Below are 25,934 nucleotides of genomic sequence, written 5' to 3'. Positions count from 1 at the left end.
AACTTATGGCGAACAAAGCAAAACCAAAGGAAATGATGGACGGAGTGTTGAACATTGCAAGCACTCACCCCCAGTCAACTGATCTGGGTTTAATCCACCACCATTCTTTAGCCCACTCTGCCACCCCAGTTTAGACATGGCCATATGCAAATCAGTCTGACCCTGTGCCTCATGGGAACAGTCCAGCCCGAACTGCCAAGCCATGTCTTTCCTGGACCGGAAACAAGCTTCCTAGGACCGGTTTCTGGCATTTCAGCCGTCTTCAGCCAGGCTTGCTTGAATCCAGTGGCAAAGTGAGCAAGGGACTCACGTCTGAGCATACCCTGCCAACTATTTGCATTAGCACTCATGACTCAAGTCATGAGCCTGTGGAAACTGGACTTTAGGGCAGTGGTTCTTAACCTGTGGTCCAGGGATCCCTGGGGGGTCTGCAAAGCATACTCAGGAGGCCTGTGACTTCTTAAAAAATGTAATATTATAAGCATATAATAAAGTGCATATAAATAAAGAAGCAAAATATAAAATTGAGAATTGTAAAATGTTCTGTACATATTGAAGTATTCTGAAATCGGTGGCTAAAAAAATCAAGTTAGTATTCTCAGGTTGATTTGTGGGAGCAGTGCAAGTTCATCAGAGTATATAGGCATGATGAATGGCCTCAATTGAATATAAAAAAGCTCCAACCTTCCGATTATTTATTTATTTAAAATATCTTTTTGTGAACTAAATAAAATATTCCATGATTTGTGTATTTGTTTGATAAATGATTGTTTCTGTATTTTTGTGAGTATTGTTTTGCAAATCAGTTCTCAAATTCTTCTACCAGAGCCTCAGCTTCCAGTAATGACTCAGTGGGGCACCGGGTTTCTAATAATCATTCACTGGGCATCCCTGGGTTGAAGTAAAGATTAAGTGGGGGTCCACAGATATAAAAAGGTTAATAACCACAACCCTAGGGTTTTCAAGGACATATCGGACAGATTGTCTCCCTTCTCTGTGGACTTTTTTGCCTCAAGATTGGATCACCATGTGGGAAAGTACTTCTGTTGGAAACCAGATCTAGATGCAGTGGTATTATTAAGATCAATGGGGTCACCCTGTATCCCTCTGAACCTGGGTTAATAGTTATAACGCTACAAGTGGTTCCATTGGATAAGTAGCACGGGGTACTGGTTCAGAACCTGATTATTTCTTTCACAATCAATAGTGATTTTGTACTAGGCTTTTATAAATGTCCACACCTCTGTCAGTTTTTATAAAAAATATATATGTTTATTAAATTACTTGTTTTGTTTCTCTATTTTTCTCACTAATTGTGTAAACAATTTTATGCAAAAAATAATACCAATGGGTGCTGTCTGACAAAGAAAACACAATAACAAATACACAGACAATTCAATGGGTGACTGTGGTGACATATAGTGCAAATGGCTGACCTTTCAAATTCAAACAATAAACAAGACATTAACATAAATTCTCTGTCCTGTCCTGTCCTTTTCAGGTCTTTCACTCTAGCTAGTCCTGTTTTTCAAAATAATTGCTAAAGTTAGCCACGACATGAGATGGTTGTACGTAGACGTTTCAACCCTTTATATATATATATATGTGTTTGTAGATACATCAAGTAGGGTCTTCTTCAGGACAAAAGAAGGAAGTGTGACAGCCTTTGGTGAATCGGAATTCACAAGATTAAATCTATTAACTCCTCTGAGCCCGGGAGGAGTTCTTATTCAAGCATCATCAATCAACCAGCTTTTTAAACTTTAGCTGTGTACCCCTCTGAATGTGATCATCAGCCTCCTGGGGATAGTGGCTTCAAAATGTTAGTAGTATTAAGTGCTTAGAGATTGTCATGTATTGATGCCAAAGTCCATCAGTGCTTGCTTCCCAAACCTCCTTAAATACTGTATTCTTGAGTTTCTCTCACCAACTCATGGTCAAGTCAAAGATGCAGTGGTAGCACTGCTTTCCTTCAGGACCGGACCCGGAAAGACGGATATGCCTTCCCGCGGTTCTTGATGATCATGAGGTATACGCCCAAGAGACGTGACAGCAAGCTGACCGACAGCAAGGTGACTTGGCCTACGGACCCTGAGGTGGAGATGTCGAATTTGGGGTCCGGTTCTGATGGAACTTTCTGGGATTCTCCAATCGTCTTCCCATGTTTCAGGAACTCAGTCTAGTTCTGACAGGGAATCCCCATCGTCTGGTGGCGAAAGACAATTAAAATGTCATGGCATGGAGAGTTGCAGTGAACATTGGAAAAACCCTGAACTTTTGCAGCAAGTGGAACAGCTTCTCTCCAAGACTTGGGCAGACCAACTGGTCTAACGCTACAAGTCAGCTTGGTAGAGGTGGATGGGCTGGTGCCTGCAGAAATACCTATGTACCACTGGGTTCAACTTTGTGAATATCTTGAATTTTAGGCCTAACCTTGCTTCAAAAGGAAGGCTTACATGTCAGTAAACACCTTTCGATCAGCTAAATCAGCAGGCCATGTACCTGTTGGCGGCACCTCTGTGGATGAACCACTTGTCAGGAGATTACTGAGAGGAATGTCTTTCTCTTCCCTAGAACCCAGATATTCCTCACTAAGGGATGTCAATAAAGTCCTTAACTTTTTTGCTTTCATGGCAGAGCAACGAATACCTGGGATCCCGTCGCAGCAGACTGTTTTTCAAATATGACCTTTACGATGTTCTCCTTTAAACTGGCCATGGATATTGCTCTACTGGTGATAGCGAGCTTATAACATGTGCAATGTTCACCTCCAGTCCTGCCATAGAATGTAAAAATGTCCTTGCCGTCGCAAAAGAGAGTTTCAATTCTTAAAGGACATGGAGGCGAGTATTATTATTGCAAAAATTGGAAATCATCAGCTACCCACCTGTATGGGTTGCAGAAGGGGATAGTAGGACAGGCTTTCGCATCTACATACCTGATGAGTAACTGTGTTAAATAATACAACCATGCATTGAGATCGCTCTGTGAAGGTGTTTGAATCTCTGAAACCAGTTAGTTATAATTATCTCGTATTTACAGGAAATGAAACTTCCAAATAGGAATAAGCTGGAGACACAAACTTGGTTCTATTGAACAAAAAAAGGGGGGCAGAAGGGAAACATGGGACTATAAGGAGTGGACTGTTACCTGATTGGCTTAGGTTTTTTTCTTCCATGTCCGGGTGTTGCTGGGAAAGCTAGTCTGTTTTTTTTACAATGCTCCTATGAGCTGTAGTTATGATAAATGGTATAATGAAGTGAAGAAAGTTGAGCGGAACCCTCGTCTCCGAGTCCTTCATAGAATTTAAACTTTCCGCTACGATAGCTAGGATATTTTATTATTATAAACTATTTGTCAAAATAAACAACATTTTGACCTTGATTCAGAAAGTTATAATACTGCATTATGTAATGTTTGGCAATTAGTTGCTTCTGTATGATTGCCTCAATGGCATTGTTTTCCTGACTTATACTTTAATCCCCAGGCTAAAATAATCCCTTTTTTGTGTACATTGACATTTAATGAGTTTGAATTTGACCAATTCTGATGAAAGGGGCACTTTATTCTCTGCATGCTACTATTGTACCTCCTTGATTCCTGGCTTTGGTCAAATAATTTCAAACAAAAAAAAAAGCTCCAGCCACCTTAGACATAAAATATTAGGATATCAACATAACTTGATTGTGAACGCAGATGCAATACAATTCTTGAATGGTCGTTGTGGTTTAACTCCTTGAAACATTTGTGCTCTTCAATGTGCCCTCTTTGCTATGCATTGTCTCTGGACTGTCGAATGAAAACACCAGGCCTCAGTGCTTTCTCTGTAGAGTTGTTTGGTGAAAACAATAAATTGATATGGTTCAATCTCATGCTCCTTAGTGTTGGTCAGTTTCTCAGTTTGTATTCTAGTCCTCTTCCTTTCATTAGTAAAGCTACTCACAATCTCAGCTTTGAAAAATATTGTGATGTTGTCCTGTAAAGTGGATTGCATTATAAAATGTAAAGTCCTGGGGCAAAAAGGACAATGATAAGTTGACCTCCCTTTTTAATTCTTTTCAGTTTCACTTTGTAAACTTTGTTTGGTAGAAAACAACCATAAAAGCGTACATACAATAAAATACACGGTACAACATTAACAACAGGAGCTCATTTGCCGTACCACTAAGGAACACAACAAAATAGATTAAATGTATTAGAGCTAGAAAAGTGATGAAGTGCAAGATCATATAACCCAACGATTACAGAAACCACAAAGTTGTTGAGGATACTGATTTCTTAACTTCATAAAAGGGACTAAAAAAGACTTTGTGTACAGTCTATAAAAATTATAAAAAAATAAAAAGTGCAGCATAAATTGCGTACACGACCCATTGCAGGGCCATACGCTCTCTTCGAGATTCTGTTGGTACCCAAGAGGCAAGCAAAGTAAAAATGTTGTTGTATCAGTCCAAAAACGAAATCGCAGAGAGCGCTCTCAGTCCCCTCTACTCTGCTACAGATGACTTGCGGCAAGGGCCGCAGTACTAAAAGTCAAGTAGGTTACAACTGGGGGCTGCAGGGATTCAACCTTCAACCTTTCTTCTTGCAGTTGGGCTAAAAGTAGTGGGGACACATGCCTTTTATCTGTGTCTGCACATAGGGTAGTATCTGAGAATACTTAACCAATACCAATCCCTTCCCATGATCTTTTGAAGTTTGTCTAACATGGGATTGATAAGCCATTGTCGCAGCCTAGACAGTCCATGATTATATCTCTTGTTAATATAGCTTCCTGTGCCCGCCAAATTGGTAGCCATAGCAATAGGGTTCTTGTGCGTATAAAATCTCTCAAATAGGTAACAACGCTTTATGACAGATGTAGTTGGGAGTCGATATGGGAGCCTCCAGACTTTTTCTGCAAAATCGATTTTCTTCCCTTTCTAAAGCCAGGCAGTTTGATATGCCTCAAATTCCCGCCCCATAGGAAGCTATTGGGGCACATTTTGCAGAATATATTTGTAGCACAGTGGCCAACACCCTACCACTAGGGGGGATGAGAGGCTTAACAGAAAATCAGTCACTCTGACTAACTTAGCTTTACCTTGGGTGATATGTGGGGCCTAAGAACCTGCTGAGCTAAAAGTTACACCCAAGTAGGAAAAAGTGTTAGTGCTTAATAGAGAGTTTGAGCCAACTGTAATTCTGGACATTTTAGAGCACTTGGGGCCACATGTCATACATAAATGTTTTAGAGAAATTGGTCAAAAAATCTAAGCTAGCCATAAACTGCCCAAAAGACTCAACTAGCTGGCGTTTGGCATCTAGACCATTACTATGGTGTCATTCACATAGAGTAATGCGGGAAGAGGAGCTTTTCAATTTGACTCAGTTTGAATTCAATCTAGATAGCTCCTGTCAGAGCCCCTTTCTTGGGGCCACTGGGCATGCAGAAGCTACTGGGCCCAATAGTTTGAGTACAGGCCTTTCCCTCCTGATGTTCCGGGGCCCTACCTACCAGGGATCCTGAGCAACTGGGCCATGTATCACTTCAGCACTTGACTCTCCGTGGCACATGTGAGCGAGCAGTCTAAGGCTCCATGGGGGGGGGGGGGGGTTGTATATACAGATTAGTATTTTAATTTATTTTATGCCTAATCCATGCCAGTGTCACTGAGCACTGATACGAATAAGAGAGTAGAGTCCTTGGAACATTGTCAAGATCAGCGAGTTAGTCTTTTAGAAATAGCTCACCAAATGAAGACCCCAGGTTGTATTGCACAACAAATAATTTTATGCAGGAGGAGTTATGTTAATGCATTGATACAAGATGTTTCAGTCAGTCTTGATTTCTGCATCACGTGTTCTGCCTTCCAGGTGTTCATTTACGCAAGTTACATACATACGTTGATTTGGCAATGAAATGTCGGTACTGTGAATCTGCATTCCACGAACGCTACACTCTTCAACAGCATCAGCGATCACATAAGGGAGAAAAGAAGTTCCGTTGTGATCAGTGCAACTACAGGTGCAAACAGGTACAGTATAGCAGTTGGTTGTGTTGGTCTAACCAAGATATGGAACAGGATCGCTATTATAAATTGTAGGGTACAGACTGTTGTGGCTCTTTCCAAATAGTTGTGTGTCGGAATATCAAGTTTTTACTTTTATGCTAACATAATGTTTTAACGAAAATATTGGTGGCCAAAATATCGAAAGGGTAAGTATATAGGTAAGTGTAGATTCTTAACTCCACATCCACATACCTTGAAGATTTATATATTGTCAAGGAATATATATGTTGGTTTAAGTTGAGTCTCTACTCCTACATGCATGTATCCTTCCCTCGTCAGTATTGTAGTCAATAGTTTTGTTGCAGTATTATGGCTGTACGTATTAAGGATTCAACATTCAATACCATAACACTGAGAACACATACATTCAGCAACATACTGTCTCCTCCAGGAATGAATCCCAGCCTTGCTTTGAACACAATGAATTATTTGCTACTAAGATCCATATATTTGATATGCTTCACTGATAAATATTTAACATGCTGTTAACAGAGGACTATGGTAAACTTCCCCACCTCTAGTCTTACATGAGGTACCACAATGACTCATAATAGTCATTTGTTTCAGAGGAGCACCACAGCGATTATTATCCAAGTCTGCTGCGTTGGGTTACTCCTCGCTCAGAGGTTGGAGTCCATTGTGATTTACAATAACCGCAAAGGAACTCAACTCCTTGGTTAAATATTGCAAATATACCCCCTTGTGTCCCAGATATTTCAGAGGATTTGATTTATTCCAAATATAAGGGTGTTAGTTGTCTAATTCATCAAATTGTATGACAACTTTGTATTTTGGATTGTGTATATAATGATTGTTCTTTGTGACATTTCATTTGGTTGTTTCAATGTTTGATTATTATGAGTTTATTTGTAATTGTATGTCAAAACACATTTTTCACGTTGTTCATTTTCATTGTGTAAGTACTAATGTGGTATTTCGTGTAGTTCATTATGTGTTCTTTTTGTGATCAAAGATATTTATTTAAAAATGTAAAAATAAATAAAAGGCAGAAATTACTGCTTAGGTAAACGTATTAATTTTCGTTTATCTTACTTCATATGAATAAGTGTTGAAGTCACTAGAGGTATAGGTAATTGTTTTCTTATGTAGTATAACTGGCCCTACCTACCCTCTAATCCTTTGGGCCAAACCCCTCCTTTTTTGATTGTTGCAGAAAGGCATGTCATGTCTGCAGTAGGAGAAATTCATTAAAGAAAATAGTGCTTACAGACTAAATAAGACATACTGTGTAACAACACAAGTAAAAGGGACAGTCCTCATGGGAGGTTACAAATGAAGACAAGGCAGTGCTAAAGAGGGTCTAACAAGCCTATTAACGAATCAGAAGCCAGCATTTACAAAGGACAATGACACAAGCCAATGAAAAATATGAGAGGAGAGTGGGCGGAGCTCCAAGTTCATACTCTAATACAGCATGCCTTGCAAAGCAGCGCATGCGCCACCCAAACTCGATCTAAAAAACAGTGGTGTAATGCTGCGGTTATCTTCACATTAAATGGCAAAAAGCTGTTTTACCAATCAGAATATATAGCCTTTTGGTTTTTAAGTTATTACTAACAAGTGAAATACATTAATGTCACAATCACGCACTTTGAACTGGCTTTTAATGTATTAGCTTCACTCTCAGTCCTACCATTTCCACAATTTTTCCTTTCTTTCTGAAGCAGCGGCACATGGAGATGCACAGGCGAATGCACACTGGGGAGAAACCTTATGCCTGTAAGGAGTGTGACAAGTGCTTCCGGCAGAAGCAGCTCCTGGATGTCCACTTCAAGAGAAACCACGATCCCAATTTTGTGCCAAAGATGCACAAATGTGTTTATTGTGGCAAAGAATTCACTAGAGGGGTAAGGATCTACTTCATCAGACTTGGACTGGGACGCCATCAGCCACTAGGGCAAGATGCAGGTTTAGCCTATTTTTGTAAACTATTGTTTTGTTGATTGGTAAATTAATCATTAATTGTCCATTCTTTACATGAGTCACCGTGGGAGAGAGTTGTTGCAGCCCAAAGGTGTCATGAAAAATTACGTTTAGCAATACTTTTGTCTTCGTTCAGTATTTGGGCTCTGTGCCGAATACTACTACGTTAATTGTTGGACTGTATTTCTGCACTCAATTTTTCTGTGTATGGGAACATTGAGCCTGATTTTACAAGGTGGGATATGTAGGAAAGGCGAACGGCATTCCCTGGCACAGTCCAACCATCTTCCAAGACACGGGGGAAGCATATAATACCCACCCCTGCAAGTCAACATCCTCCCCTTCGCTGTCTCACCCTTGCGTCCCCATTCCTCCCCAGTCACTCTCAGGAGTCCAGACTTAAAATGATCAGCTGCTTAGGACAGGTGGTAAATGTGTGTGTTAAACTCCCTGTAATAGGGAACTTTGTCCAGCATTCAACCCGGTAAATCTGGGTCCTCAAATGTATTCCCTACTACTTGTGATTGAACTAGTAATATGTGGAGTCTGTTCTGAGATTCTAACTTGGTAATGGAAGTTAATGCTGCCTGAAATCTCTCCACAAACTTCCTCCTAAGTGCAAGTGTGCTGGATTGTTACTCCTAGTACCACTACAGCTGTTACTCAGCATGGACAAGCTTCGGAAGCTTTGATGCGGGATGCCAAATAAGATATTGTCAAATGGACTGTCATACCCTATTCATACTTATCTGGTGTGGAACAAGCATCCTTGTTCTTTAGAAATAGCAGTCAACAGCCTGTCGAGCTTATCTTTTTTCAGGGATTACATTTTTTATTGGTATGTGAAAGGTACAATAAGCCTGCGTACTTCCACCGGGCCAGCATGGAAACATTCTAAGCTTAACCCACAGTCAGGATTCATATTATTAATGAATAAACATATCTCTTCCCACTCTTTAAATCTCGACATCAGTGGAAGCTTAAAAAAAGGTAATTGTCTATTGTGCCCACCTTCACAGATGGCTACTAAATCAGGACCCCAGATTATATGGCGTGTCAAGTCCCCAGCCTAGGCAGCTGCATGTTCTTTTGCAGGTTAATCTGTAATACCCTCAGGTATTTGGGGCATGTGAGTTCCCTAAACTATGTCAACAGGTAAGTCAGGAATGGTTACAATTAGTTTCAAAGTATTTCCCTTTCTGTTCTATCGTCATGGACAGTTTCTCATCCCATGAGGTCACCAAGATGGAGATACCGACTCTCTTGTGTTTTGCCACTTCACGCGGAGTACACATAGAAAGAGTAAACAACGAGGAAAGATAAGGATATTTCTCCTTGCTACATCTTCCCTGGGAAGGGGAAGGTGCTTGATGCATTCCCAGGTTTACCAGTGTTGGTAAATCTGGGATTGCTCCAAAATCTATGGGTGGATGCCTGGGAACACCCATGTACCGCCTTCCGGGGCGGAGTAACGTAACAAAGTGGTTTGCGCTGCATTGCGTTATTCTGGATTTTTTGTCATGCAGGACCATGCAAGGCGGCCTTGTGTGAATGATAAATCTGACTTAGTGCGTCACCTTTGCGCTACCTTGTGTGGCGCAAGGGCAACGCAAAACCTTCATAAATATGCCCCAGAGTTTTTTCTCCTAGGACTGCTGGTAGATCTGGGTTATGGTGGTGGGGGCCACCCTGTTCTCATTTACCTTTCTGCTACCCTCAATTACATTGTGGTAAAGAGCATTGAGTGACATCATACTGTGTTCATTGAAAATTTTGGTTTCTATTTTATCAATAGAATACGATGCGCAGGCATACCGAGAAATGCAGGAAAGCTAGGAGATACAAGAACTCAAAAAGAAGAAAATCCAAGAACAACAGTCAGGACCGGCAGTCTGAGCGTAAGGAAAAAGGTGAATAACTGACAAAATATGAGTGGCAACGGTTAGAGAGCACAGAGAATGACAGCACTTTAGATGGGTCATTAGATTTGTCCCTTTGACTTGTCCTTAGGGTTGTCTTTGATCCTGTGATTGATGTAATATTGATCGCTCCTGATAAATACCAATACTCTGGGGATGTTATTTATTGGATGCAAGAAATGGCACCTATTACAAGCTTCCCTAATAATGGGGAATAACAAATGCTTACCGCACCAAAATCCACATGCCTTAGTAATTGGGGAGTATTTTAAGTAGTGGCTGGGCTCGCATCAGAATGGCGGGGGAGGGACGTGGGGTGGGACAGACAGACGGCAAAATAGAGAAAATAACTTAGCTGCTCCTCATCAATCGCCGCTTTTCTTCTTCCTCCTGTGGACGTGCTGAGGCTCCCAGACTCCCCACAGCCAATCTCAGCTCTTCTATCATGCTAGCCAACATGAGAGAAGCGCTGGGAGTGGTTGAGCAGGCTTGTTTTCTGCTCCAAACGGTACTGGGAGCCTTCGCCTGCTGTTCTCTCCACCCGGCAATGCAGCTCGGGTTGGGTAGATGTCAATGCGCATGACGGTTTGGCCGTCCTAACATGGCTGGCCAAATCGTCATGCGCTCTGACAGCAGTACTGCCCACCACTCCCCTTCCATGCCTGTCATGGCATCGTCGTGCCAAAAAGACTCGGCTCCGTCCAGAAGAAATATACATTGGTAATAATACTGTTTTATTATCGTTTTATTTTTATCTTTCCCTCAGCTGGCCAGCGGGGGGCCACGCTCCTCCGCCATTGTGGAGGAGCCGCAACTGAGCATTTTTCTCATCCTAAAATCCTGAAGGTTTTACGTGCCAAAATTTAACTCTACGGTCGGACTTTGTCGTGTTGGTCACTTACTGAGTGTGATAAAACCTTCAAAACTTGAAATTGCGACCTCGGACAAGCAGACAGTTGCTCAGGGGCTGCAGTTTTACAGACCACTGGTGAAGGCCTTTGTGTGAATAGACCTGTACTATGACAGTAATTACAATGTATGGAAAACACCTGCTGTTCTGAGTTTTGAACCAGAAAATAGGCTTCACATGCAATATTGGTGTTAAAACACCAAATTCAGAATTCTTTACCTTCTTCCAGAGCCTTTTTGGCCAATACATTTTTGCACTTATGTCCTGCCAGAATCTATAGTGAGAAAACTGCGAGGGCGTGGTAAATATTACACAACTCCTAACTTCTAACTAAGAAGGGGCTAGAATTCAGCCCTTAACTTGTAGTGAGGGCCTCAGTGTTTTACAGAGTTGGTTGACTGACAAAAACAAATATGAAGAGACTTGTGCAGTGCACACTCACAGGAGTTACAGACTGGTCATTCCACGCTTTGGTAAACCTGATACGTTGCAGGTTTACCCTCGGGCGATTTTGGGTTTCAGATTTTGGAATCATGGTTAACCACCTGTTGTAAAGGAGTTAGCTCACCTCTTTACTATTCTTTATTCCTCTTTCTAACTTAATTTCACAATGCAAATGTCACCAGGTGTTATAGAGTGGAGGGTGCACGGGGGTAAATCTCAGAAGTATTATCACTTTGCACAACTCAGAACACCAGGATCACATGCAAAGGCAACTTGTACTTGAGCTCCTTATTTTCATGCAAGCTGAGAGGGCCAATTTAGGGGTCCGTGGCTGTTAGATGAGGTGATTGACTTGCAGGTCTTCTATGCACTTTTCTTTTAAGCCCATCTGTTTTTAAACGTGGAGAAGATTTTCTTCCTAGTGTGCTTCTCTAGCTATAGATCTGCTTGTTTTCGGGATCCCACAGGTTTACAAATTAGCTATTGTATAGACGAAAGAGGTATTATTCTAAAAAGAGCAAGGGATACTTGTTTATTACATGGTTTTCCATTTCAATGTACTTCATACAATCTGTACTTGGTCTTTGTTTGTTCTGGATATCTTTTCTAAGGGCCTTATTATGAGTTTGGCGGTGCAGGAACGCCCCGCACCGCCAAACCCATGTTTGAACCACCCGCCAGATTAGGAGATATCTCCTGTCTGGCAGGCTGTTCTTTGGCGTTTCCAGGATGGCGGCTATGAAATAGGCACTGCATTGGGAACATCAAAGGCAGTACCTGCACGGCATGGACTGCAGCAGTCCATGCTGTGCAAGATATTCTATGCATGCACACAAGGGGGCACATGTTGTGTCTCCCTTTGTGCATCCACATGAGGTGAGGCACCAGGGCACCCTTTGTTTCCTCACTGCCACACTTTTCATGGCAGTCACACCTCCATGAAAAGTGTGGTGGTGAGGAAACTCGTAATAGGCCTGCCGGGCCGCGGCTGCCCCACCAAGCATATTGCGGCATCAGTACCACTGCGCCACCACCAAGGATCTCTTATCCCTGGCTTTGCTGGGGTCCCAGGGAAGTCTGACCACCCTAGTTGTAATAGGGCAGTCGGAAGACCTTCAGTGCTAGGCCCCCGCGAGTCGGACCGCCAGACTCGTAATAACCTCCTAAGTTGCTTCACCTTAACCTTCTTTGATGAGAGAGCCTGTCTAATCTACCAAGGGACTGTTCACATTGAAAAGAGGGTTCAGGTGCCTTCACCTGACCTGACAGGTAGAAGTTGAAAACGGGTTTGTGCTGTTCCTGCTTTTACTTCTATTCTGAGCAACAAAGCTGATTTGTTAGCCAGGCTTTGTTTCTACCAACTGCGGTGACGGTATATCTACTGCAGGATCACACCTTGCCAAGCAAGATTCCAACATAAGTGCAGCTCAATTGTTTGAGACAAAGGAAGAAAGAGAGGGAAGTTCTAAGGCAGAACCACATAGAACCACCTACAGCCATGATCAAATTCATGTTAAATGTCTTAAGGGTACGGAGCCGTAAGAAGACTTCAAGACTCTAAGTAGTCGCAGTGGGAAAGAGAAGAGAAGCCCATCTAAGCAGGAGGCAGCTTCAGAAATACGACCAGCACCGACAGCCCCGCAGGTTGAGGTCCTATGATGGATATTGATGCAACTGAAGCCCTGGGGGGATTTTTGTCTGCTCACTTATCCACGCCAACCATTATATAAAAATCAGAAACATAACTCTAATGACAGGCCCATAAGTCATTATCACTCGATTAGCAATATCAAAGGTCCTACGATGAATCTTTGTTGGACTAAAAGGGACTAAATAATGAAAGACGAAATGCTATTTCCCCACGAGGACCTACAATGAAGAAATACGCTAAACTTTGGTCATTAGAATCATTATCCAAATAACTCAGTGACTCCATAGTAAAGGCAAACAATATTCTTTTCTATTAGTTTTCTTTATATTTCATAAAATGAATGGTCACGTACAATATACAAATTAGAATGTCATTATTCAGTTGTATAGTACAAAAAAGATTCACAATAATCAATGCAATTCATTAATTAAACATCAGAACGTCAGGAAAAGAGGAGTGAGAGAGAGAGAGAAAACATTGGTGAAACAATTTCTTCACTTACGAAACGGAAATACTTATGCACAGTGTGCAATTAGTCTGAAAAGCTAACCCCACGGCCGTTAGGGAATAGCGAGAGCAGCACCATCAGCCGACGACGTGCAAAGTCTCTGGAAAGTCTCTTAGGATCAGCAGGTATTGCCAGCCAGAGAATCAGGATTCAGCACGGCATGCAGCAACATGAACGCAGGGCAGGTCACCATTCATGTGAACGAGCCGAGGAACTCTTTCCCACAGGAATCTTTGTAGTACGCTACTTCCTTTCTTCTGCTAAAATGTTGCATTCTCTCTCTTCGGCAAGCCTCTCTATTGGTTATTCATAGTGGTATGACAATCTACTGACAGTGACTTTACTACTATTTTCTAAACTCTCTTTGTCTAAATATTGTATAATTTCCAAGAAAGGAAGAGGAAAAGAACCTGGTTACAAGTGTATCTAGAATATTATAACAGTTACATTCGTCATGTACAGCCATCCCTCGCCTAGACAGGAAAGTAACCCAGAAGACCTTTAGAAACGGGCTGAATATCTACATTCTAAGGAAGCATTTGTAACATTTGAAGGACAGGAGCACGGGAAGTACATCCTCTGACAAATCTGAGGCCTACATTATTTTAGCAAAACAGAAAATATTTTCCAAAAACCTACACTACTTTCATGAAGAATAAAGCTGTTTCTTTTGTCGTTTATTTTTCTGCAGTTAGGGAAACAGAATAACAGTCAGTTAGCAATATTTACATTATTTTAGCTAAGAAAAATCAACTATCGTGCCTTGTGCACGTTTCTCATGTTATAAACTCTTGTGTTATATTAGTAGTTTTGCGTATGTTATTAAAATACATGCATTTGAGTGGATTTCATCAAGCAGATTTTATTTTCCAAAATCGTGCTCCATCAATATGATCCTTATTCTGAAGATCGGATGTGATATCAGAAACCACTGCTGCTAGGAGAGCTGCTGGATTTCTCACGGCACTACAAAATAGAATGTAGGATTTCAAAGCCCACTTTCCCAGGACGCATCTTTTAACATCACCCCGAATCCCACCCTGCAATAGTTTGAAGCCTACCCTACATAAAATGTTCAGCCCTTCGATATCTTCATCATGTCTTATATTCTAGCAGGTATTATAGATATAGCGGAAAAATATCTAAGAACGTGCAGCTAATGGACACATCCTTGTGCCTGCTCTCCAGAATCTCTCATATCGTTTTTTTTCCTGGGGGCCATGGTCAGGTCCTCGAGTAAAGGGGGTGTTCCTCACCATTCCTGGAAGTGCCACTCCTTTTCTACCATGGAGGACACAGCAGCAGAACTTACCGCTCTGGAGTAAGGCATGTTCCTAGGTTCAGTGGGAATAGCTAAAAGTTCTTGACTTGGTTCAACACCACTTAACTGGTGTTGCAGAGCCTAATCCAAAGTTAGAACGAATATAACGTACTGTCTTTGCAGATCCTGAACTTTTGGCATATTATCCTGTATGTGCCCTCTGTGTTGTGCCGTCTGCACCAAAACTCAGGCCTCATCTCCTTGTGTCTTTGCGAACTGGGCAATAAACAATCAAATCAGTTAGCTATCTTACCATTGTAAGGATTATGTGTGCTCATGGACATTTGGTCTCATAGCATTGACAGGTGGTTTAAATGTTGTTCACATACTATAGCCTTAGAGCCCGATGTAGCGGGCTCTACCAACCATTAAAGGCCCGCTCCTTCTGCGAGGGCCTTAAACAAGGGAGAGGGCCTTTAATGGCCTGTAAGACCACTACGGAAGGCTCTAAGGCTATTAGAACATTCTGCCCCTAGAGGGCAGTGTATTCTGATTTGTAAAACAAAGGCCTCATGGAGCCCGAGGGGGTTGAAATCCCCTCGTGCTCCATGAGACCTTTGTTCAAAGCAACAGCTGTGAACAAACATTTGAATGTTGATGCTCCGGGTTTCTACCGGCCATTAGAAGCCCGGGGCACTCCTTTGTCTTCAATGGAGCTCTCAGCATTCCAATGTTCTAATACCACACAAGTAATTATTCCCCTTTTTGCAACTTATAACATAGCGTCTTCAACATTGACCTTGCCAGGTAGGTCGCTCACCCCCCCCCCCCCCCACCCGACCCCCCTCGCTGCAGCTCCACCTGCGTTCCTGCTGTCACCGTCGAAGTCAAGGCCCTCCTCCACCCGCAGGCTACCACCTGTGCCTCATCCCTTGTGGCCAGTGGTGGCCTTAGGTTTGTATGTTTCTCTGAGTGCCCTTGTTGCCCCATTTCCATTTTCTTCTGCTCTGTGTGCCCTTTTGTTCCTTCTGTGCCCCGCTGACCATTTTTGCCTTCTGTTCCCCGTGCTCTTGTGTGCCCTTTTGTTCCTTCTGTGCCCCGCTGCCCATTTTTGCCTTCTGTTCCCCGTGCTCTTGTGTGCCATTTTGCTCCTTCTGTGCCCCGCTGCCCGTTTTTGCCTTCTGTACCCTGTGCCCCCTGTTGTGCCTGCTCGCCCCCCCCCCCCCTCGCCGCTCCCGCCGCTGCATCCCCTGCGGCCCCGCCCCCTCCGTGCCCATTCGCTGCCCCCTGCCACCCCCCTCCCAGCTGCTCCTCCGTCCTACCTCCCCTTAAATGGCGCCCGCTGCGTGGTGAGGAGAGCGACCCTTGACCTTGCCAGGTAGGTCGCTCCCCCCCCCCGCTGCAGCTCCACCTGCGTTACTGCTGTCACCGCCGAAGTCGAGGCCCTCCTCCACCCGCAGGCTACCACCTGCGCCTCATCCCTGGTGGCCAGTGGTGGCCTTAGGTTTGTATGTTTCTCTGAGTGCCCTTGTTGCCCCATTGCCGTTTTCTTCTGCTCTGTGTGCCCTTTTGGTCCTTCTGTGCCCCGCTGCCCATTTTTGCCTTCTGTTCCCCGTGCTCTTGTGTGCCCTTTTGTTCCTTCTGTGCCCTGCTGCCCATTTTTGCCTTCTGTTCCCCGTGCTCTTGTGTGCCCTTTTGCTCCTTCTGTGCCTCGCTGCCCGTTTTTACCTTCTTTACCCCGTGCCCCCTGTTGTGCCTGCTCGCCCCCCTCGCTGCTCCCGTTCCCGTCGCTGCATCCCCTGCAGCCCCGCCCCCTCCGTGCCCATTCGCTGCCCCCTGCCACCCGACTCCCGCCTCCCAGCTGCTCCTCCCTCCCACCTCCCCTTAAATGGCAGCCGCGCAGTGGACGCACACAGCGGGCGTGCTGCTGGCACGCCGAAGGCGCGCCTAAGGCAAGCCCGTCTGCGCCCAGCGCCAGAACCCCTAGCCCCCGCACCAACCATGAAGACCGCCTCCGATACGACGCCAGCACCCTCAATGCTCTCAACTCAGGACGGACCCTCACCTGCTGCAGGGCCACCCCGAAGCACACCCACGGTCCCTTCGCCTGCCGGAACTGCAGCTTCTCCTGCATCGAAGACGCCGAGACACCCGCCACGACAACACAACCAGCTCCGATGCATCCTGATCAATACCCGCTCCGCACGCAAACACGTCATCGAGCTCTGGGACCTACTCGACACCGGATCACCAGACGTCGCCTTCCTGACCGAGACCTGGATGAACGAAGCATCCTCGGCAGAAATCACCATAGCCATCCCCGACGGATACTAGATCGCCCGCAGAGACCGCACCAACGGAGTTGGAGGAGGAATCGCCATCATCCACAAGAAGACCATCAGGGTCTCAACAAACACCGACGACACTCTCAGCACCGCCGAACACATGCACTTCCAGATCCACACGGACCCCAAGACCATCCTAAGAGGCACTCTCGTCTACAGACCACCCGGACCCCGACCACAATTCTGCATCGCCATCGCCGACTTCATCAGCACGCACGCACTGACCTCCACTGACTACATCCTCCTCGGAGACCTGAACTTCCATCTGGAGAACAACAACGACAGAAACTCCTCCACCCTGATAGACAACCTCGCCAACCTCGGACTGGAACAGCTCGTCACGACGCCGACCCACATCGCCGGACACACGCTCAACGCCATCTTCTCCTCAAGCCCCCACGTCTCCTTCAGCCACGTCTCCGAACCCACCTGGACCGACCACCACTGCATCCACTTCACCTTCCGGAATCCCGTCGCACAGCACCGCACCCTACAGATCCCCCGTCGCTGCTGGGGCAAAATCACCCAAGTACAACTACAGACAAACCTCGCACTCAACCCACCAACCAACCCCGACGATGGTGCGCGCACCCTCAGACGATGGATGGACGACTGCGCCAACACCCTAGCCCCACTGAAAAACAAACCCTCAAAGACACCAGCAAGAGAGCCAACTGGTTCACCCCGGAACTCCTAGCATCAAAGCGCACCTGCCGGAAGTTGGAGAACATATGGCACAGCGAGAAGTCGCCGCGCAGCCCACAAAGACGCCATCCGCATCCTCCACCACCTCATCAGGACCGCCAAGAGGACCTCCTTCAAAGACCGCCTCGACAACAATGCACACAACAGCAAGGAGCTCTTCAACGTCTTGAAGGAACTCTCCAACTCCAGCTCCAATGCCAACGACATCCCGCCGTCGCAAGCCTTGTGCGACTCCCTCACCACCTTCTTCCACCGCAAGATCGGCGACATCCACGACAGCTTCAACCCCCGGACGACTCTAACAGGCCCCAACACGCCGGACCCACCACACCCCACCGACCACGACCCCCTGACAACCTGGGCCAACGTGAGCATCGAAGACACAATCAAGACCATGGGCACAATCCACTCCGGCTCGCCGTCTGACCCTTTTCCTCACCACATCTTCAACAAAGCCGGCAGCTCCATCGCACCCCACCTGCGCAGCATCATCAACCTCTCCTTCGAGACCGCGACCTTCCCTGAGAGCTGGAAACACGCCGAGATCAACGCCCTACTGAAGAAACCCAAGGCGGACCCGAGCGAACTCAAAAACTTCCGGCCCATCTCCCTGCTTCTGTTCCCAGCTAAGGTCATCGAGAAGATAGTCAACATCCAGTTCACCCGCTACCTCGAAGACAACAGCATCCTGGTGTGAGAAAGTGCCCTCTTTCTTGCATGGTATGCCCCCACTTTTTGCTAAATTGCTGAATGTACTTTGACTGAGTGTACCCTGGACTCCTGCCAATCAGGTGCCCAGGGCCTATGTTCCTTCCTTAAACACACAAACTCCAAATTGGCAAACCCTGGCCACATGTCAGCCCCTAGTAAATGGTACCCTAGGTACCCAGGCCCTTGTGACCAGGGAAGGCCCCTAAGGGCTGCAGCACTCATTGTGCCACCCTTAGGGGCCCTGTACCCTTACACACACACACTGCCTTTGCAGGCTGAGTGTCTGGGTGCAGGACAAAATGAAGAGTCGACATGGCACACATCCCTGTGTGCCATGCCCAACACCCACACTGCCAAGGCATATGTCAGTCACCCCTCTGGCTGGGTGCCTTATGCCCATAGTGTGGGCACAGGAGCAGGAGCCCTGTGCCCCTACAGTACCCAGGTCCATTCCCGGGCACTGTAAGTGCAGTGCTGCCATTTAAGAGTACATGGTGCTGAGAGCTCGTCAAACACGAGCTCCACAGCACCATAATGGCAACACTAAAGACTGGGAAGTTTGGTATCAAACTTCTCAGCACATTAAACCCACACTGATGCCAGTGTGAGATTTAATGTACCAAGCACCCCAGAGGGCATCTTAGAGATGCCCCCTTACAACTAACCTACAATCCACGTCTGCTCTGAGGCTGCCCAGGCTGCCACACAGCAGACACGTTGCTGGACCCCTGGGTGGGAGAGCCCCTGCTCTCCCGGGCCTGCAACAATGCACATCCTGGGTGAGGTGATAAATCTCCTCCCCCAGGATGAGCAAAGGGAAGCTTCAAAGGCCTGCCGCCTCTAGGAGTTACCCCAGGCCACTGCAACCCCCCACTCTGGAGGGAAGCTTGGGCGGAAACCCCATACAAGGACAGGGGATGTGCCAGCCTGCCCACCCCACCCCTCAGGTGGGGGAGGCGAGGTGAAGCACATCTCCGGGTTCTCGCCATCTTGAAGATGGGAGGCCCTACCCTATCAGGATTAGGCTACTGCCCCCCTACCACAGGAGAGGGGCAGGATAGGGGGTGTACCCACCCCAGGACAAAGACCCATTGGTCTCTGACCTTCACCTACCTGTAACGCCCCTAAATCTAGTATTTAGGGGCACCCTGAACCTTCCTTCCCGAGATTCCAGATTCGAAAAACTACAAGAAGAGCAAGAAGAACAAAGACCTGCCTTGCAGCTGCTAAAAAGGGAAGAAGACACCAACTGCTTTGGCCCCAGCCCTACCGGCCTGTCGACTCCCGGACCTGCACCAGCGCGGCATCTCTCGTGGCCAGCAACCTCACCAAACCCCGGAGGACCTGGCTACCTTTTGGCTCTAAGCCCCTGGGACTCCCATGAGTAGAGGCTCTACTCAGAAACCTATTTCTAACCCCTGGCAGCAGCCCGGAACCGCGAACCCAGCACACTCTGCACCAGCCAAGCCTGGCCAGTGTCGGAGTGGACAAAGACCCTGAGGACGACCCCACGGCGACTGTGACCCCGAGTCCGGCACCCAAGGACCCCCCTCGACATTCCGGAAGAAGCCTGCAGCCTCGGAACAAGGTGCCCCCCCAACCGCGATCATCAGAGGGTAAGATTTCCCGACACCAAAAGGCACCCCTGCACGCGGCGCCCTGCGGCCCCCTGTGCCCAATCCCGGGGTACCCACCTAACCTACAACTACCCAACTTACCTCTCGAAGTGGTGGTGGCAACCTGAAGCATCCTCGTCCCCGAGCTTGCAGCCTTTTTCCTAACCGGAACATTCCCATTGATTTCCATTGAGCGCCCGAAGGCTCAAAAGCACCCTGCACCCAGCCGCCTGAGTGGCCCTGGCAGTGCACTCTCTACACTAGCCTACTTCTCCACTTGCCCTGAGTGAGTGACCAGGAGCCCAGCTCCCACAGCCACGTGGCCTGCTAGTCAGCAGCCACCAAACCAGGCCCCCCTATTCCTCATAGGCTAACATTGGGCCTAACTCTCTCTGCACCCGGCCGTCCTGAAACCGCTGAGGGTGAACTGACTGTACCTACCTGACACTGGGAGACCCCTGAGTCTATGCCCAGAACTTCAGCTCTGCCAGTCGAGAACTTACCCTTAAACCGCGAACTTCATTTTCCTCATAGGGTAACATTGGCTGGCTTTTTCTTGGAAATTCTTCTAAGTGTGAACTTTTCCAAACTCAAAATATTCACCAAAAATCAGCCGAGTACCAAAAACGAATTTACTCACCTGCTCTTAGGTGAGCTCCCAGTGCTGGATCTTGGTGCCCAGCACTGACTCTGTAAAGTACCCACAACTACACTTACCTTTAACTCATTTTTCTTCCATAGGAAACCATTGACTGCTTTTCTGTGAAATTTCTTCTAAGTGTTGATTTCTGCAATCTTGAAATATTCTTTTAAAATCGTACAATTTCTGCAAACAGAATTACTTACCTGTTTCTGATAAAGACCCCAGTGCTGAGTCTAGGTACCCAGACCTGGATTACAAAAGTGACGATAAAGTACTCTACCTGCAACTTGAATTTCTTGCCATAGAGATCCATTGAATGTTTTCTTTGAAATATTTTCTAAGTGTAAACTTTTGAAATAGCTAAATATTATTTAAAAATCAGTACAGTAATTAAGTCGACTTTCACCACTTGATTCTGAATATTGTCCCAGGGCTGGATCTAGGAACCAGACCTGGAATTCCAAAAGTAATCTGAAAAGTAATTTATTACAAATAACCTGAATTTACCATTGAGCTCAATGCATTGTCATGTTTAGGAAATAGGATTGTTTATTGCAACCAACTGTGACTATTTACAAAAATCCATTGCTTATTGCAAAAGTATTTATATTCAACCTCTCATTCTGAGAAAGTATATTTTTATTCCCTTTGTGGTTCTAAAAATAAAACAAGCATATATTTTATATATATAAACCATTGGCCTAGAGTTCAGTTATTGAGTGTGTGAGACCATTTGCTGACTGAGTGTGTACAACAAATGCTTTACACTGTCCTCTGGTACTGCCTTACTGCTCGACCAACCTACCACTTTGGAGAGTAAGGTCATACCTAACTTTAACCTCTATCAGCCCCTGGGGGACTGTGGACTCTGTACACCCTGTACCTATTAGGGAACAGTATATACAGAGCCACTTTCTCACACCTGGCCCCTCCCAGTCAGGATTCCGCAGCAACCACAGCACAGAGACCGCCCTCATCGCCGCCACAGACGACATCAGGATCCTACTGGAAAACGGCGAGACGGTGGCCCTCATCCTTCTGGACCTCTCCGCCACCTTCGACACCGTCTGCCACCGCACACTACGCACACGACTCCATGACGCAGCGATCCGAGACAAGGCCCTGGACTGGACCTCCTCCTTCCTCTCCGGCAGAACCCAGAGAGTCCGCCTCCCGTTCCGATCCGAAGCCTCCGAGATCATCCGCGGCGTCCCGCAGGGATCCTCCCTCAGCCCGACGCTGTTCAATGTCTACATGGCGCCTCTCGCACGCATCGCCCCACATCACGACCTCAACATAATCTCCTACTCCGACGACACGCAACTGATCCTCTCCCTCACCAAGGACCCCCTCACCGCCAAATCCAACCTCCACCAGGGAATGAAGGCCGTCGCCGACTGGATGGGGGATAGCCGCCTTAAGCTGAACACAAACAAGACGGAGATCCTCATCCTCGGGCCCAACCCCTCATCATGGGACAACTCCTGGTGGCCCGCATCGCTGGGGACACCCCCCGCACCTACCAACCACGCACGCAACCTGGGAGTCATCCTCGACTAGAAACTCACCATGACCAAACAAGTCAACGCTGTCTCCTCCACCTGCTTCAACACCCTCCGTATGCTCCGCAAGATCTACAGATGGATCCCGACAGACACAAGGAAAACAGTCACCCAGGCCCTAGTCAGCAGCAGACTCGACTACGGAAACGCCCTCTACGCCGGAGCCCCGACCAAGCTCATCAACAGACTGCACGGAATCCAGAATGCCTCTGCACCCCTGATCCTCGACGTCCCGCGCCGGGACCACATCACCCCCCACCTGAGGAACCTGCACTGGCTCCCCGTCGACAAAAGACTCTCCTTCAAGCTCCTGATCCACGCACACAAGACACTCCACAAGACCGGCCCAGCCGATCTCAACAGTCGACTCTCCTTCTACATACCCAACAGGAAACTCCGCTCCGCAGACCTCTCCCTGGCTACCGTCCCACGCATCCGCAGAACCACAGCCGGAGGCAGATCCTTCTCCCACCCGCCGCCAAGACCTGGAACACCCTCCCCCTCAACCTACGACAAACCGAAGACCTTCTAACCTTCAGGAGACGACTCAAGACCTGGCTGTTCGACCAGTAGCAACAGCCCCCCTCCCCCCCCCCCCCCCACTCCCCACCCTCAGCGCCTTGAAACCCTTGCGGGTAAGTAGTGCGCTTTACAAATTATTTGATTGATTGATTGAACATCCCACTATCTTACTATCTCTCTGCAATTGTATACTCCTACACACAAATCTGCACAAATCACACAATAGAATACCATGAAAATTATTTAGAAAAATATATACTGTATTAAGCCTCTCATATTATTAAAAACTTTAAAAACATATACATCCAGAGTGTAGTTTCCAGCGCAATAGATGAATTGACAAGTACGGCTACCCTGTTGTTTGAGGCACTGATTGGTGAAAAGCTCTGACACCCCGGAGTGATGCAAGTGAGTTTTTTATGTATATGATGGATACATATAGGACCGTGAAAGAAAGAATTGAAGTTGGAAAATCACATTAGCGGGTGACCACCTGAATTGACAATAGTGACTTCCTGGTTTAGGAATTTGGGGTCCTGGCGGATGATACCTTTCATGATTCTAGTTTTAGAACACCATAGAGGATTTTTTCTGGACTTCGGGACAAGGTTCACCTGGGGTCCAGTTCTATCCTAGGTGGAGCAAAGTGAACAACAATTTGATCATTGCAGCGGTGTTTGTACTACCAGTAGATGATACATGTTTTCTGTCTACTAGGGGTTGTGTAATTGTAGAGAAAATGGACAGGCCTAGAGAATAGAAGTGAGCAGAGGTGTTAATCTATAGGTAGGGTAGTTGTGTTAGGGTATAAAGGAAGTAGGGTATAGGCAGTGGTATGGGTTAATCTGTAAAGTCAGAGGTCTAGTTAATCGGTTATGGGGCAATGGCTTTATGGTAAAGTTAGTGGTGGCGGTAGGTCTATGTAGTGTATAGTTGTGAGGGTATATGTGGTGACATGGGTACTATAGTAGAAATAAGGATAGAGGTACTCAGTGTAGGGGAGTTGCAGAGGTTCTAGGGTGTAGGGAGGGCTAGAGGACTGGGTAAACAAAAGAACTAAGTTGAGAAAGACTTAGGGAGAAGGAGCGAAATGTGGTTCGATGTAGGGTGTCATTTCACCGACCGCAAACAAGACAAAGTGGCTAGAAATGGAGGATGAAGAAGTAGGGGGACAAGAATGATCCCGTAAAATGGAAGGAAATGATCTATGTATTCCTTGAAGGACATTCAGCCAGGACAGATTAGACATCTTGAAAATGACATTTATTTGTGAAAAAAACAAGGTAACCTGTTCCAGGCGATGGTTCTCGTAAAGAGGTTTACTTAATGTTTTTGGGCTGATTCACAGAACTAATCTGACATAAAATCCTAAACTTACAACTTTTGCTATTCACAGAAGACATTTAGTAGTAGTAAAGTTAGGACTCCTAACTTTACTACTACTAAATCCCTTTTGTGAATACCAAAAATCGTAAAGTTAGGATTTTGTCTCAGTTTAGTAGTAGTAAAGTTAGGAGTCCAAACTACACTACTACTAAATGCCTCCTGTATATACCAAAAGAAGTAAGTTTAGGATTTTATCTCAGATTAGTTCTGTGAATCGGTCAGTTTGTCTCCAAAATCACTTATAACCAAAAATTAGGTGCTAAAAATTTAAAAGTAACAATAGAACAATTTCAAACTGAAAAACACCGATGATGTAAAGCTTCTTGCACTGGAACCCCTATCACAAGGGTTTTCACCTGCGGAAATGAGATAGTATGGGAAAATCAAGTTTACGTCCTCATCATTCAAGGAATAGGTAGATAAAAAGGTTTCAGGCAAATAAATCCCAATAGTTGTTTATGTGTTGAATACAAACCACAAACTTGGGTAGATATGTGGAAATGTATACTGGATGAGCCTAGCTAATGGCAAAGGAGCGCTCTACAAGGCCGGCTGCTAAGATATAAGGTCAATGGCTGTGAACAAGTGGATGACAGGGCTACTTTGAAGGAGAGGAACGTTGGGGCATATTTACAAGCACCTATTGCCACGAGAACGTCACTTTTTACGTCGTTCCTGTGGCGATAGGGGCTTCGCCTTATTTACAAGGCAGCGTTAAGCCACTTAACCTGGCTTAACGCTGCCTTGTAAATAAAGCCCCCTTTCACACTATGCTTAGCGTAAAAGAGGAGTGTTGCTGTGGGCGTTCCACCGCAACACCCATTGATTCTGACGCTGACCCCTATTTACAAGGGTGGCGTAAATCAGAGGCAGCGCCAGAATTAAGACCAGTGAAAACCTGGTCTTACCCTGGCGCAATGTGGAGAAATGTTACATTTCTCCTCGTTTTTGCTGTTTTCATGTGTGCTGCGTTGTGCAGCACACATGAAAACAGCAAAAGCCAATGATTGTTTATGTACAGGAAGGTCCCCCTTCCTGCACATAAACAATATTTTTTTTTAAATGCAGTTTTGCAACTTCTATGTGTGTTGCATTAAGCAGCACACATATAGAAGTTCCAAAACGGCATTTAAATATTGTTTATGTGCATAAAGGGGGACCTTCCTGTACATAAACAATCTTCCCCTGCGCACAGACACCCTTGCACTATAGTGCAAGGGTGCCTGCTTTGGTGCTAGACTGCTAAGTGTAGCGCCAGCGGAGGGGGAAATGAAGGGCTGCACGTATTCTTTTAAATATGGTGCAGCCCTGCGTTTCTGAAGTGGCGGAATGAGGCGTTAAGCCAGGAAGGCTAATGCCTCACTCAGCCACTTCCCTTGTAAATATACCCCATAGTGAGGTGTTGAGATGTAGTGTGTCTTCAACTCATTCCTGAATTTGAGTTTGGTTGGTGGAGTGGTCATCATCACAGGATGTTGTTCTGAATCCTGTGTACATTCATGGAGAAGGCTTGTTTCTTGTTTTTTTTGTCTTTCTTACATTTCTTTGTCTTGACTGCAGTGGCCTTGAGACCTGTTAATGGCTAGTTTGTGAGCGAGATAGATGAGGTAGTCAGTCATGGTGACCTTGTTCATTGAGCTTAATGTGAGCCGGTGTTTGCCGATTTTCACTTAATTATCTAAACTGGCAATTTCGAAAGTCTACCACATAGTGGGGTTGTTTGTCTATTTTTGGGGTGAGCACATCAATATGTT

At 45.9% G+C, this 25,934-nt stretch overlaps 1 protein-coding gene across 1 annotated transcript in view; it reads left to right on the top strand.

Annotated features, from left to right (window-relative positions):
- The window catches only part of CTCFL (CCCTC-binding factor like), a 232,565-nt gene that overhangs the window by 193,081 nt on the left and 13,550 nt on the right, over nucleotides 1–25,934 (top strand). Inside the window, exons 9-11 of the mRNA XM_085615156.1 lie at nucleotides 5,857–6,017; nucleotides 7,739–7,921; nucleotides 9,793–9,907. Of these exons, the coding sequence (XP_085471282.1) occupies nucleotides 5,857–6,017; nucleotides 7,739–7,921; nucleotides 9,793–9,907 (459 nt within the window). The remainder of the gene's footprint in view (nucleotides 1–5,856; nucleotides 6,018–7,738; nucleotides 7,922–9,792; nucleotides 9,908–25,934) is intronic.

Source organism: Triturus cristatus, chromosome 7 (genome assembly GCF_964204655.1).
Source record: "Triturus cristatus chromosome 7, aTriCri1.1, whole genome shotgun sequence".
NCBI classification, from domain to species: Eukaryota; Metazoa; Chordata; class Amphibia; order Caudata; family Salamandridae; genus Triturus; species Triturus cristatus.
The sequence above is the reverse complement of the archived record's forward strand: the minus strand, read 5'-3'. Positions and strand labels throughout refer to the sequence as shown.